Genomic DNA, 15,735 nt, shown 5'->3' with positions numbered 1-15,735 from the left:
GTGTTGCCTGTTTGTATTATTTCCCCTCATTTCTTTTTTTTTCTTTTTTCTTTTTTTTAGAAAATGGAAAAGAGTTGCCTTGTACAAACATTTAAAAATGATAACAGAAAAGAGTCTGTACACATTCTGTAAGAGATAGGAGAGGGGTTAAGCTCAGAAGAAGGGTGATTCATGGTAGAACATAGCTCCTCTATCCTATGTAGCTTTAGTTTTTTTCCCTTACATTGACCCTTAAGCATGTGACCTGCTCGACAGATAGACTCCTGTGATAGTTGAGCCTCCCAGGCGCAGGAGAGGACAGGGGCTGGTGCGACCCATAGCCAGGCTTGGTGGGCAGCAGCCACACATAGCAGTGGTCCGGTGAGGGAGTTGGTGGAGGTTAAGGGGGACGGGACTGTTGTGCTTCTAGTGACCCATCCAAAACCAGGTATACGCTTTTCTCCGTCTTGCCAGAAAGAGAACCCCCCCCCCCTGACATTTGTAGCAGGGCACGGATTTCCTTCAACATAATTATCATTGTCGTTATCAACATAATTAATCGATCAATTATTAATGGATACTTGGTGACAATGCATAATCAGTCATTATTCAGTGCTGTTTTCAGCATTCTACAACCCAGGTGGCAGTGGTTCTCCACCCAGGGACAGAGAGCTTCCTTCAGGCTGGGTTAGACAGAGCAGAGCGGAGAGAGGCCTGGAAAGAGCCAGAGCTGGAGGAGGGAATGTCGTTCAGCAGCCAGGGTGGAGCTGGGCTGGATAGGATAGTGGGTTAGTAAGTGAGTTACTTGAGAAGTGCTATTTGTTGCCGAGCAGCTCCAGCTGGTCCTGGTACTCTGTGAACAGCCTCTGGAAACGCAAGTTCTGTCCTATGACAGGCAGCAGCTCTCTCAAGAGGTCCCTCTTCCGCAGGCCCTGGGGACAGACAGGTCAAAGGTCAAGTCACACAACATGATCATTTCACTGTGTTTGGATTGGACCACCTTACTGGAACTCCTATTCTAATTGAGCCACGACCTCCCATCACGAGTAGTGTTCCTGTAACCAACGCTGTTTGGGACCCTCTCTGGGATTGACCCAATCCCATAATCACTGCTCTCTCAATCATCATTGGTATTTCATTTGGGATTAGGGATAGGTATTTGAAATGATTTCACTGTTCGAGTCTCATGAAATGATTTCAGAGTACTCGCAGGAAGATTCAAAACAGAGTCTCATTAAATGATTTCAGAGTACTCGCAGGAAGATTTAAAACAGAGTCTCATTAAATGATTTCAGAGTACTCGCAGGAAGATTCAAAACAGAGTCTCATTAAATGATTTCAGAGTACTCGCAGGAAGATTCAAAACAGCTGAAGGAGGCTGTCTCACCTTTCAGCCACACCTGTTTTAAGTCCAATTCTGTTGCTAAGTATTTACAGGATCTAAGTATTTACAGGATCTATGATTGTGTTTTCACAGGAAGCCCCATTCTGTTCTTCTGTCCAATTACTGGCAAGAGCTGACCTGATTGGTCAAAAAGACCAATTAGTCCAAAAAATATAAAAAAATTATACTTAATTGTGCAGCTTGTGTAAACCGCTTGCTGCCTTGTAGGCACCTACCAGGGTTGTAGGCTCCCAGGCACTGCTGGCAGACTTGTGCACTGGTCCCAGTAAGTCTTTACAGAGCTCCCGTAGCCGATAATCAGAACCTGCCGGACAGAACACAAAGGTTAGACAGCAAGAAAAAAAATTCAGGATTTTACAACTTAGATGGTTCCTCATCCTGAAATGAGTCTATGGGCCATGAGAAACTRTAATCCATGGTTCATTTTTCAGCTACTACAATCTTTAACTTACTTTGGCCACCACCAGCTAACAATCAATGGAAGCGGATGGGACACGTGTGCATGTCAAAAAATAAAACTGCCAAATCACATTCCCAAATACGGAGTTGATGTCAGTTAATTTTGTCACACGTGCCCCATTCACTTCCTCTATGGGCCCTGGTCAAAAATAGAAGGGCATAGGTTGTCATGTGGGACACAGTCTGGCTCACCCTCAGTGACCAGGAAGCGTGCATAGATGAGCAGCCAGTAGTGGTACTCTGTGCTGGAGCGCAGGGTGAGGGCCGACGCCAGCTGGTTCTCCAGGAAAACCAGGGTCATGCCACTCTGCAGGTGGTGGGGGGTGGACGACAGTCTGGATGCCAGGCGACCCGCACTGGGAGAGGAAAACAACCACATTAAACAACATCGGGAAAACAGGGAAAAGTTTAGCAACGGTTTCTGAATGAACGTAGTTTCATCATGTGTGGATAGAAAGTTAACGCCAAAGTCCAACTTGTACATTTACGGTGTAAAATCACCAAAACCAAGCAACGACTGTATCTGTGCATTAACAGTCACCTTGACGACACTAACAATCTACTTCCCTCGTCGGAACGTTAACAGAACTGCTGGATAGCAGTGCTCGGCAGGCGGGGGTCGAAGGTCACAGTGTAGCGTCGTTGTGAAACACCAAACATGCCGTCCACYGAGTAGACTGTATCCCGTGACTTCCAAATAGTGACCAACGTCATGAACATGGCTAAACSTTGGGAGGAAAACATCTGGCCATGTTACCGCTGGAGACAACGTGACACAGCTGCCCCGTGGGAACACCTCCAGACAGTAACGCGAGCTAGTTGACATGGTGATCAGTATTACAGGTTACTTCTCGCTTGCCCATTGAAATAAACAGCACTTGTTAACTAGTGGTCGGTATTTAATATCTGTTTAAATGTCTGGAAGCCGAAGACATCTTCCCACATCTCACCTCTCATGCTGTTACAAGGAAGCAGCCTCTACGGCAGCGGGCGCAGCCTCTACGGCAGCGGGCGCAGCCTCTACGGCAGCGGGCGCAGCCTCTACGGCAGCGGGCGCAGCGTGCAGCAAGGCAATGCTAATGGTCGTTTTGTGTGATACCGTTCCTGCAGTAACTGCAGTCCGCAGATAGATATTATTGTCAATATGACACACCATGTGAAAATGTCTGAAAACGTTTTGGAGACAGAAAAGGAAAACGAGCCTTTTCTTATTGGACGAGTTCGRATAGTACCTCCCCTGTTTTAGTSCCGGCTTYAGTCTTGTTTCTGAACGCGSCTGTTCACCATCTACATCTGAATCRCTCAGCTCCTMACYAGAGACCTTCAGCCCTGGTCTAATCATGACTAAATGTGTGTGTAACAGTCTGTGTGTAGGATGMCGTTTCCCTACACTCTGATCTTGGCTCAGTTTAGCATTGTCCCCACTAATGGATAAGGTTATGATAAGCTGATCCTAGATCATCGTTAACAGTCAAGACCCACTTGAGGTTGTGTCCCTGTGTGAGAGCCAGGGGTCCCTGTGACACAGGTGCATCCTGGGAGGAGATGCAGTTCTTGAAGTCAGCACACTGCACCAGGGAGTCCTGCTTATCCGCTATTAGGTTCCTGACACACCACACACACACACACACACACACACAAACACACACACACACACACACACGACAAGAGAGCATTAGCGGACAAGACACTGTTTTTGTTTGTACACCTAGATATCTGTCGATGGCGTACATACCCGATCACACAGTTTTAATAATTCAACAGTACTTGTCTGCTTGTTGACTGTACAGAGAAGGAGTCCCTGGCTACATTCAAACTCGGGACAATTTTTTCTTGAGCGGATAGTCGGGGGACCGGAACATAACTATAAATCATTWGTAGACTGCAAATTGATCACAAGAAACCCAAACAGATAACATTTGACTAAAATATAATAATCTCTATTGTTGATTACAGATATGTGTATTTATTCGATTTACTGAGGAACAGATTTTCTACAGTACAATTACTCTGAGCTGATTTCCTGGTGATTTTCCATTATTTTTAACTGTTAAAGTGTCCTGTTACAACAGCCAGTAGAACAGTTGGCAAGGTGCTAACTAATAAACACTCTACAGTATATACTTCTAAAGATGTCATGGATTGATTGACCAGACATTTGTGCCGCCTTCACCAGTCAACATCGTGCCGAAACATTGGGGGGGGGTATATAGAATGTGTGACTTTCATGATTTCTCTAAAGTAAGTGTGTGTGTGTCTTACCATGTCTCCAGGGATGAGTTGAAGCAGTAAGATTTCCCATTGGAGAGGCCAATGACTGGGACCCCCTGCTGTGTCAGTAAAGACTGGGACACAGTGCATTCTGTGCCTAGGAGAGGAGACAAAGAGAGGATGAATACAAGGAGGAAAAACAGGAGAGGAGACAGGATGAATACAGGGAAGAGAGACAGGAGAGAGGATGAATACAGGGAAGAGAGACAGGATGAGATACAGGGAAGAGAGACAGGGCAGAGGATGAATACAGGGAAGAGAGACAGAGATAATACAGGGAAGAGAAGACAGGAGAGAGAGATAGAATACAGGGAAGAGAGACCAGGAAGAGGAGAGAGGATGAATACAGGAAGAGGACAGGAGAGGAGAGAGGATGAATACAGGGAAAGAAACAGGAGAGAAGAGGATGAACAGGGAAGAGAAACAGGAGAGGAGAGAGGATGAATACAGGGAAAGAAACAGGAGAGGATGAATACAGGGAAAGAAAACAGGAAGAAAGGATGAATACAGGGAAGAGAAAACAGGAGAGAAGGATGAATACAGGGAGGAAAAATTAAGCTTTTAAAACATTTCAGACGTCAGTACAGTTGAAAGTATAGATTATATCCCACGCGCTCTGCACAGGTTGAGTAATAATAACAAAGTCAAGCGGGTGTAACATGAACAGCGTGGGAGGACGTGCCCCCCGCGGTTCATATTTAAAAGTATGTCAGACCTTGTCTCAGAAAATCTTCTCGCCCCAAAAGATTGAGTGACAGGAAAGTACTGACAGCCTTCCAGGTCTTCATAGAACCGTAGTTATAAAGTAGAACAGAAGTTACGAATGTACCTTTCAGACCGTTCAGTACAGTTGAAGGTATGGACGACTTATACCAACAAGGTCACGAGGAATAGCACTAACCTCCGATTAGTGCACCAGTGCCGCTGGACGAATGGYAGAGCCCATGGTGCGGCAGGATGCGACGTTGACCTTGTAAAATMTTGAGARCGTGCAGGGCGACAACCAGGTAGCAGCTGCGTATCTCTCATTTCAGGGGAGACGCCGCTCAACGCAGCACAGGATGTGGTGACACTTCTGGTCGAGYGACATCTCACACCTTCTGGGACAGGGAGCCCTACTCCCTTGTAGGCCTGAGTGATGACATCCACAAGCCAGTGTGAAAGCCTCTGCTTGGACAATGCAAGGTCTTCTGACTTSCCACCGAAGCACAGAAACAGCTGCTCTGACTTCCTGTAGCGTTCCGAGGCTTGCATATAGCGTTTGAGGGAAAGGACTGGACACAGGAGACTAGCGCACTCTTCCTCCGCATTCTGGAAAGGATGGGGGCAGTTGGCCACCAATTCAATGGCTTGATTGATGTGAAGGGGTGATAAACCCTTAGGTAAAAAGGCTGGATTGAGCCATAAGGTCACGCCTAGGTCGTCTGCCTTCTATCGTAGGTAGACCGGGCTCATAAAGAGCTCACTCACACGTTTCGCTGATGAAATAGCTAAGAGGAAAGCTCCTCTATATGCTTGAAAGGAAATTACGTCCGATAATAGCAGGATCGCAGATGATCAGTAGAGGGTCGGGCACTTCAGAGGCCACACCCATAGCTGTAGTTGGTCTGGGCTGGGATGCCATAACCTGCATTCCAACTGAACGCAGCTCCTGTCTGTGAGGGAACTGCCATGGCTCTCCCTCCAAAAGAATAAGGGTTGGAAACCAGGGTTGCACTGGCCATCTGGGGGGCTACAAGCAGCAGCCTGTGCTGAGCCTGAGAGACCAGGTGCAGCGTTGCTAAGAGGCCCTCTGGCCATGTGTGGGCTAAGGTGTCCATGCCCAGGGGGCTCTTGAACTCTGCCAGAGAGAACCGGAGGGATGTTTGCTATGAGGCGAACAGGTTCTCGTGCTGTTCCAAACCGTTGCCATTACGCCGMGACAAGAAGTCTGCCACCTTGTTCACCTTGCCTGGGAGATGAATGGCTCATAGGGAGGCCAGACGTGGTAGGGCCCATATCAAGAGTTGTTGGGCCACCTGTAGGGACCATACATACCTCGTTCCCCTTTGATGGTTGATGTGGAACACTGTCCACGTATTGTCTGATCGTATCAGGACAGGAAGTGATTCAGGGCTAGGTAAACTGTCTGAAGTTCGAGCACATTGATGTGCCCTTTCTTTCGCACCCTCGCGAGAGAAGCGGCGCAGATGAGCCAGTCGTCGAGGTAAGGAAAGATCTCGATCCATTCTAGATGGAAGGAGCTCAGGGCTGCGCTCACGCATCTCGTGAAGACTCGAGGCGCCAGGGAGAGACCGAAGGGTAATAACGCAAACCGGTCAGTCTGGCCCTGGAAGGCGAAACGCAGAAAACGCCTGTGTTCCAGTAGCACAGGAACGTGAACGTAAGCATCCTTTAAGTCCAGGAACGTGAATCATTCCTCTCTGGCTACAATCTGGAGAACGTTGACCGGCCGCAACATGTGAAAGGGGAGAACGTTTAGGGAAAAACATTGAACCGTTTTAAATCCAGAACTGGACAGAAGCCTCCGTCTTTCTTCGGAACCAGAAAATAGGTTGAGTAAAAGCCATCTTGCTGTTCTGATGCTTTTACTCGTGATCGCACCCTTCTCCATGGTTGAGGGCGCAATCTCCAGGGTTGAGGGTGCAATCTCCAGGGTTGAGGGTGCAATCTTTCAGGTTGAGGGTGTAATCTCCAGGGTTGAGGGTGCAATCTTTCAGGTTGAGGGTGTAATCTCCAGGGTTGAGGGTGCAATCTCCAGGGTTGAGGGCGCAATCTTTCAGGGGTTCTGTGACTCATTCTGATCCTTGAGAATGGTGGGGGCCGGTGTCAGAAGTGCAACCTGTGCCCTTTTGAGAGGGTCATCAACACCTATGGGTCTGTTTTCTACGTATGATGACCCGAAGAGCAGTCTGCCTAGCTCTCTGTTCATGAACGCAAACGCTTAAAGAGATGCGTCATTCAGGTTGCAGAAGTCCGGATCTGCGCGCTCCGCCTGGAGCATCCTGTTCTGTGCTAGCATGAGCACTGAGGGCTGGGGCAGACGTCACATCTTTCAGGGCTTCATCTGGAGAGAGCATTAGTTCTGCTATGTATTCATCCACCTTAGGCATATGGTCCAGCCCATGTTGTTTTGCGTCGCGCATGGCAGATAGCGTCCTACTGTCCTTGCCGTGGTGGGCGAGGACAGACCAGCATCTCCGAAGCTCCGTAAGAACAGACGGTGAAGGTGGCATACTGAACGGTGTCGCTGCCTGGACCTTCTTAAAGAATGGGTTAGCTGCGGGGGCTGTTGCTTGAGGGTCATCAAGCTCCAGCTTAGCTAAGGCAGCACGCAGGACTGTGCGCATAGTGAGGCATAGCTTCCTTATGACTCCTCTGACCCTTTGGCATTGAGACTGAATAGATCCACAGTGGTTGGCACCTCCATCACCATGTTGGGCGTGTCATCATCCTGGTCACTACAGTGCTGGTTGGATGCCCGAGTGGACAGCAGATCATCATCTCAGCTATCTGAGTCCTCTGTTGCGTCCCCCGTACGGCAGTGTGCGAGAGGGGGCCTCGACCCGGGGGCTTGAAGGTCGGCCTTCCGTGTGAGGCTCTTATTTTTGATTTTTTTTAACAGGAGTGGGGGGGGGGGCATCGGTTTTGTTTTTGGTGGCCCTGGGTGGGTCCTAGCGAACAACACTGGTAAATTATTTGTGAAAACCAGGCCCTCTTCGCTTCCCTCACCTTCACAGGCAGGATGGCGCAGTTAACGCAGGGGTCAGACAGGTGGCCAATGGATCATGACCATCTGTAACCTGTAGTTCAGCTCCACAAGACGAGCAGCCATGCATACCTAGCATCATGGTGATGCGSTGTTCTCTGAGCTCAGAATGTAAACAAAATAAATCAAATATAAATATTTATTATACTGATTCATCAAATTAACTAATATAATAGTAACCGAAGACTGTATTACAACAGCTACCACAATACACAGAAAGGGAAGAGAGCTACAATAATCTGGCGGGAGATGTAAAAATGGTTGGAATAGGAGCTGTAACATATTTAAATGTATGCTTATTTATGCGAAATACGCACGAATGGCAGTCGTTTGGTAAGGCAAGCTGACAACACACAGTGGCAGCTAGTTTAATAAACTGGCAAGCTAGCTTGTGATACCAAGCGTGTGTAGCTAGCGTGTGATACCAGGGGAGAGAGATGCCTAGGGGAGGCAAACTGAATCGCATGTCATATAGCTGGCTAGGCTAACAAACTTCCTACATGTGGTTATCTAGGAAAGTGACCCGTTCAAGTTTTATATACAGTTGTGGCCACAAGTTGAGAATGACACAAGTATTAATTTTCACAAAGTCTGCTGCCTCAGGTGTATGATGTATGATGGCAATTTGCATATACTCCTGAATGTTATGAAGAGTGATCAGATAAATTGCAAATAATTGCCAAGTCCCTATTTGCCATGCAAATTAACTGAATCCCCCAAAAACTGCATTTCAGCCCTGCCACAAAAGGACCAGCTGACATCATGTCAGTGATTCTCTCATTAACACAGGTGTGAGTGTTGACAAGGACAAGGCTGGAGATCACTCTGACATGCTGATTGAGTTCGAATAACAGACTGGAAGCTTCAAAAGGAGGGTGGTGCTTGGAACCTTTGTTCTTCTGTCAACCATGGTTACCTGCAAGGAAACACGTGCCGTCATCATTGCTTTGCCTGTAAAGCCCCCAAAGAGGGCTTTACAGGCAAGGATACTGCTGCCAGTAAGATTGTACCTAAATCAACCATTTATCGGATCATCAAGAACTTCAAGGAGAGCGGTTCACTTTTTGTGAAGAAGGCTTCAGGGCGCCCAAGAAAGTCCAGCAAGCGCCAGGACCGTCTCCTAAAGTTGATTCAGCTGCGGGATCGGGGCACCACCAGTACAGAGCTTGCTCAGGAATGGCAGCAGGCAGGTGTGAGTGCATCTGCACGCACAGTGAGTCGAAGACTTTTGGAGGATGGCCTGGTGTCAAGAAGGGCAGCAAAGAAGCCACTTCTCTCCAGGAAAAACATTAGGGACAGACGGATATTCTGCAAAAGGTACAGGGATTGGACTGCTRAGGACTGGGGTAAAGTCATTTTCTCTGATGAATCCCCTTTCCGATTGTTTGGGGCATTCGGAAAAAAGCTTGTCCCGAGAAGACAAGGTGAGCGCTACCATCAGTCCTGTGTCATGCCAACAGTAAAGCATTCTGAGACCATTTATGTGTGGGGTTGCTTCTCAGCCAAGGGAGTGGGCCCACTCACAATTTTGCCTAAGAACACAGCCATGAATAAAGAATGGTACCACTACCAACACATCCTCCGAGAGCAACTTCTCCCAACCATCCAGGAACAGTTTGATGACGAACAATGCCTTTTCCAGCATGATGGAGCACCTTGCCATTAGGCAAAGTGATAACTAAGTGGCTCGGGGAACAAAACATTGATATTTTGGGTCCATGACCAGGAAACTCCCCAGACCTTAATCMCATTGAGAACTTGTGGTCAATCCTCAAGAGGCGGGTAGACAAACAAAACCCCACAAATTCTGACAAACTCCAAGCATTGATTATGCAAGAAYGGGCTGCCATCAGTCAGGATGTGGCCCAGAAGTTAATTGACAGCATGCCTGGGTGGATTGCAGAGGTCTTGAAAAAGAAGGGTCAACACTGCAAATATTGACTCTTTGCATCAACTTCATGTAATTGTCAATAAAAACCTTATGACACTTATGAAATGCTTGTAATTATACTTCAGTATTCCATAGTAACAGCTGACAAAAATATCTAAAGACACTGAAGCAGCAAACTTTGTGGAAATTAATATTTGTGTCATTCTCAAAACTTTTGGCCACGACTGTAGTTGAAGAATGACTAACGTTAGTGCCCGGTGACCTTGATAACGAGCACAGCAGTGGAGGATATCTTCACAAGATTAACACCGGAGTACGGTGGCCAACACACACACACACACACACACACACACACACACACACACACACACACACACACACACACACACACTAGCTGGTGGGCTAAATCAACACAAGACAAGGAAGCCTGAAAACCTCAGATAAAAGGGATAGGTAGGGGAGAGCTGTCACACAGCCTTGGAGGGCGAATTTTACGCTCTGACCCACAGGTCACAGGCTGTTGGTCACAGACTGACAGTACACACAACTCACACAGAGTTTAGCTTACCATACTGGGACCTGGGAAGATGCAAACTGAAAAACGGGAGCAGCGGTCCAGTCAATTTGCGTGATATGCTATGCTAACTTTGGGGGAAGTAATAAGAGACAGTGTTCTGACGTACGGTTGTATATGAACCGCGGGCGCCTCCCCCCACGCTGTCACGTCACCGGCGGGACCTTGTTGTTATTACTCGACCTGCGGTGGGATATAAATCCATACTCTCAACCGTACTGACGGTCTGAAAGGTTTGAAGTAGAACTCCTCTCACCTGATAAAATGGTCTGCAAAGATTCATTCTTCACTACCGCACTCTGTTTYTGGACATCCCTGTAAAGAAGAAAGAACACGTCTCCATTTTTTWAATTAATTGAACTTTTATTTAACTAGGCAAGTCAGTTTAGAACAAATTCTTATTTACAATGATGTACTCAATGTATGGCCCTGTCCAGAAACAAACAACCCCTAGCCTCTGAAACCCTAGACACTTGAGGAGATCTGACAGGATTTGATAGGTGTAAACAATGTGTCATTCTTCCTAGCCTATCAGAGAGCAAGTCTGAGATATCAGCATATTGATGCGGTAGGTAGCCTAGCAGTTAAGAGCGTTGAGCTCCGAAAGGTAGCTGTTTTGAATCCCCGAGCAGACTAGGTGACGACTGTGTCGATGTGCCCTTGAGCGATGCACTTCACCATAGCTGCTCCAGTAAGTCGCTATGGATACGTGCGCCTGCTAAATTAACAAAAATGTCCAATGTTCACACCTATCAAATGAAAAGGTGTCAAGGGACTAGGGGTTGTCTCTAGTCTAAAATACAAGGTGTGGCGAGTCAGGAGTGATCACCGTCGCTAGTACACCCCAGAGTATGCGAGTCGTGTTAAGCAGTCAGAAAATCCCACACTCATCGCTCACCTAGGTGATAGGCTATGTGGCCGCTGTGTGAAAACAAACAGCTTTTTCTCTAATCCACTGATGATCAGATGCTTTAATTAGAACTGTGGCCCTGTTGTGCTCACATCTTAACAGTTCATTGACAACTTTAGCACTCCTCTCTTTTTAAAACAACATCCTGTATAGAAACGCAAACGTCTCTGATGCTGCTGCCTGGGCTCATTGGTTGTCTTGTCATCAATTACACAGGTGGTGACCCATTTCTTGTTTGACTCATATCAACATCTCTGCACATTAGTGGCGGGGCTAAATAAATACAACAATAGGTCTAATTAAAAGAACAGTGATGAAGGAAATGAAACATGCTGGGCAGAGCATGGCCAGAGCTCGTGGCTGAGTTGGTACAGGAGCGAAATTCCCGCCGCTCTATTTTTTTTAAATCCACTCCACACTCCAGCAAAATGATGCACGCTCCGCTCCTCGCTCGACTCACACCCTCTGGTGCACACTAGGTGTAGGGTGAAATTGGATCATTTTTGCATTTCCCCCACTAATGGTTAAAATTAGGATCGGGGAAGCTGATCCTAGATCTGTACCTAGTGGAAACTTCCCATCAGAGCAGCAGCCTAGATGGTGCATCTCAATAGGTTTTGTCACGTCAATACGGGGGTGTGTGTGTGTGTGTGTGTGTGTGTGTCACGGGGCTCTCTCTCACCAGACAGACAGGGTGGCGCAGGCGGTCAAGGCCATGACGTAGAAGCCTGAGCAGTGCAGGGCGGACATGGGCGCGGGCAGCAGGATGGCGGGTAGTAGGCGGCGGCCACACGCCGAGAACACAGACAACATGCGGTCCGCGCACGCCACTGCCACCACGTCACTGGGGGAGGAAAGGAGGAGAGAGACGCACGTTATTTACTACTGTGTAAATAAAGTTAACATTTGTTCATTACGACAGTTGGAATGGAAGCTAAATCCTTGCCCCCTATAAAAACAGCACAGTCAACTCCAAAGACGTTAAAGTAGATATAAAACAGCAAGTCAACTCCAAAGACGTTAAAGCTGAGATATAACACAGCCAGTCAACTCCAAAGACGTTAAGCTGAGATATAAAACAGCAGTCAACTCCAAAAGACGTTAAAGCTGAGATTATAAAACAGCACAGTCAACTCCAAAGAGTTAAGCTGAGATATAAAACAGCACAGTCAACTCCAAAGACGTTAAAGCTGAGATATAAAAACAGCACAGTCAACTCCAAAGACGTTAAAGCTGAGATCCGCATTAGCGGAAGCAGCACCACTGGCAGCCCCAGGCATATTGTTATGGTTTACTTTACTAACCCAGTCGAAGCCCTGTCTAAAGGAAGTCTGTTCTCAAGTGCCTCTCCTATATCTGAGATAAGATCAGGAAACATTTGTTTCTACTAAGCTTTATGGATTTCTTTTTAAGAAGGTCATACACCAAGGATCATGTTGTCATTTGATTTAGAATTTTAAGACCCCTTGAAGGATAACAATAACAAACAAAAAATGATTTGATGAAAATGCTTATTTAGTTTCTTTGGCCTTACAGATATTATCCCATCCAAACRCATTGAATAACAGATTCACTACATGGAACAATAGTCCCCCCCGAAAAATCTAAAGGAAGTTTGTTCTGAAGTGTAGGTCCTATWTCTGAACGATATAAGAAAGATCAGGAAACATATATATATATATATATTTTTTTTTACAGGTATTTAAACCCTTATTTGGGGCTAAACAGTTTCCATATATACTTCCATTCACTTTTTCAACTAGAGCAAAACATGTACGTGTTTGTGACAGTCTCACCTTTCCACAGAGGTATCCCAAACTGTTCGGACGCTACAGACAGAAGTTGTCAGATTGGCTGTACCAACTTCAGACGAGTCCTAAGACTCTTGTGAGGGGAACACCATTGACCGTGAGAGTCTCGTCTTTCCATAGAGGGGTCGTAATAGTTTAGACCAAAACGTGTGGATGCCTTTGTGAGAACATGTCTCATGGTCTGACATACACCGCCTCTAGCTCTGTCACTTTTCACCGCAGATGGGGAAGTGCAACATCGGCCGATGCGGAAGTGCAACAATCGGCCGATGCGGTGGACATCACTCCAGCTTAAATTGACAGATTGTTATGGGGATGTTTGTATTATGCTAATTATACTGAACAGGAGTGGCATATCAAGAAGCTGATTAAACAGCATGATCATTACACAGCAGCACCTTGCGCTGGGGAAAAGGCCAGTTGTCATACAACACAATGCCACAGATGTYTCAAGTTGAGSGAGTGTGCAATTGGCATGCTGACTGTAGGAATGTCCACCAGAGATGTTGCTAGAGAATTACATGTTCATTTCTCTACCATAAGCCACCTCCAATGTCGTTTTAATGAATTTGGCAGTACRTYCAACCGACCTCACGACCGCAGACCACGTGTAACCACGCCAGTCCAGGACCTCAACATCCGGCTTCTTCACCTGCGGGATCGTCTGAGACCAGCCACCCAGACAACTGATGAAACTGAGGAGTATTTGTCTGTAATAAAGCTCTTTTGTGACTGGCATGGCACCCCAGTGGGTGGGCCTATGCCCACCCATGGCTGCAGTCACGTGAAATCCATAGATTAGAGCCTAATTTATTTATTTCAATTGACTGATTTCCTTATATGAACTGTAACTCAGTAAATTTGTTGAATGATTGCATGTTGCGTTTATATTTTTGTTCAGTATAGATTTCCGCAGTGGCAACGGACATTGACTCGAGGGGGTTGAACAGAGAAGAGGAGCTATACAATCTGCTGTTCAATCACAAGTGCAATGACGTCCCTCAAAAATATTAGTTTGAAGTAACTTCTTTGTTGTAGTAATACCGCAAATGGATATAGCAGTTTCATTGCTACGGATTCTAGCTTTAACCCTTCACACTCGTACCAGTACACAGGTTGAACATGACAGATTTGGGCACTAATAATCTCCGAAATCAAAACGTACAGTAACATGCTATGCATGACATCTCAGTGGGCTGTTATAGAGTAACATGCTAATGCATGGACATCTCAGTGCTGTAGAGTAACATGCTATGCATGACGTCAGAGCTCAGTGGCTGTAGAGTAACATGCTATACATGACATTCTCAGTGGCTGTAAGTAACATGCTATGCATGAGTCAGAGCTCAGTGCTGTACGAGTAACATGCTATACATGACATCTCAGTGGCTGTAGAGTAACATGCTATAAATGACATCATAGCTCAGTGGCTGTGGAGTAACATGCTATAAATGACATCATAGCTCAGGCTCTGTGCTTCACAGCTCTGTATGGGTTTTACTGACAGATGTTCTGATCTTGAGCACCTCACGCGACAAGAAGTGGTCACCATCCCTCCCACTAATTTGGCAACTTTAGCTTTTTGTTGTCCGAGGGAAATGCTGTAAATTAAAAGGACTGTTATTTTCAACGATGAGACATTGATTAGAATAAATACCACTTTGATGTGATCAAGCAAGCCAAACACCTGTGAGTCCAAATGTGCACTTCACATTTCCATATCATAAAACTATTTACACGTGTCACTTTATGATCACCATGTTTTGTATATTAAAGTGACATGGCGTATACCCTGTGTTATTCTGAATAGAATCAGCCTGTTATTGTCTATTGTGAAGACAAAATCGCTGCGGAACACGCGCCTGCATACACACACGATTATTTTCTCATGTGCACCAAAATTATGATCTGTTTGCGTTGTGAAAGCCTAACACGAAGATAATATTTTATAACTTTATAGCTAGTCATGTTGGCAATAGAACAAGCTTTCAAATGACGCCCACCTGAACCAGATTGCGATTTATAAAAATGGTACGTTTCTGGATTGTGTAAACAGTAATTGTGTGTTGGGGACGCAGAGCTGCGTTCCAAACAAAACAAAACAAGTGTGCTTGCTCTTAGTTCCTCAACAGCACAGCTAGGAGAGTAAAAAAAAAAAGAAAAAAAAGCTTATGGTTGAAGACTGTTCCTTGAGTCATAAAAGTGCATTGAAATGACTTGGGACCTGTGCACACTTTGGAGAGGTGTGTGGCCACTTGGAGAGACCASTTAGTCCTCTCACTCAAACACTGGTCATCTTTTTTTCTTGAGTTGCACCTTCCCCAATATTATTATTATCATGTTACTGAATATATTTATAATAAACAAATGCGGCGAAAAGTACAGTAAATGTAAAATACACATAAAATCAACAGTGTAATGTTTGGATTCAGTCGTGTCAGGTGAACTGTTATGTCCTCAACTTTGGTCTAATGCTTTTCTCAATCTTCAAGCTGTTCCCCTTCAATTGCTACCGTGGTTATGTTTATGCTTTTCATATTTCTTCTGGAGGAAACACTTCCATTTAGCTCTATCCATATTAGGCCAATTCCTACAAGTGTAAAGTATCAAGACAATAGATAACTACCATTAATACTACTGGACCAGACATGTAGAACCTCCCTCCC

At 45.9% G+C, this 15,735-nt stretch overlaps 1 protein-coding gene across 1 annotated transcript in view; it reads right to left on the bottom strand.

The window, feature by feature from the left end:
- Window positions 1–597: 597 nt before the first annotated feature.
- Window positions 598–15,735, bottom strand: part of hira (histone cell cycle regulator a) — a 35,760-nt gene continuing 20,622 nt past the window's right edge. Inside the window, exons 19-25 of the mRNA XM_024002194.2 lie at window positions 11,941–12,102; window positions 10,605–10,663; window positions 4,106–4,211; window positions 3,326–3,448; window positions 2,036–2,199; window positions 1,600–1,688; window positions 598–911 (exon numbers count right to left, since the gene is read on the bottom strand). Coding sequence (XP_023857962.1) covers window positions 795–911; window positions 1,600–1,688; window positions 2,036–2,199; window positions 3,326–3,448; window positions 4,106–4,211; window positions 10,605–10,663; window positions 11,941–12,102 — 820 coding nt within the window. The 3' untranslated portion in view covers window positions 598–794. The remainder of the gene's footprint in view (window positions 912–1,599; window positions 1,689–2,035; window positions 2,200–3,325; window positions 3,449–4,105; window positions 4,212–10,604; window positions 10,664–11,940; window positions 12,103–15,735) is intronic.

Source organism: Salvelinus sp. IW2-2015, linkage group LG15, assembly GCF_002910315.2.
Source record: "Salvelinus sp. IW2-2015 linkage group LG15, ASM291031v2, whole genome shotgun sequence".
NCBI lineage: Eukaryota > Metazoa > Chordata > Actinopteri > Salmoniformes > Salmonidae > Salvelinus > Salvelinus sp. IW2-2015.
This window is presented reverse-complemented; position numbering and strand designations above follow the sequence as displayed.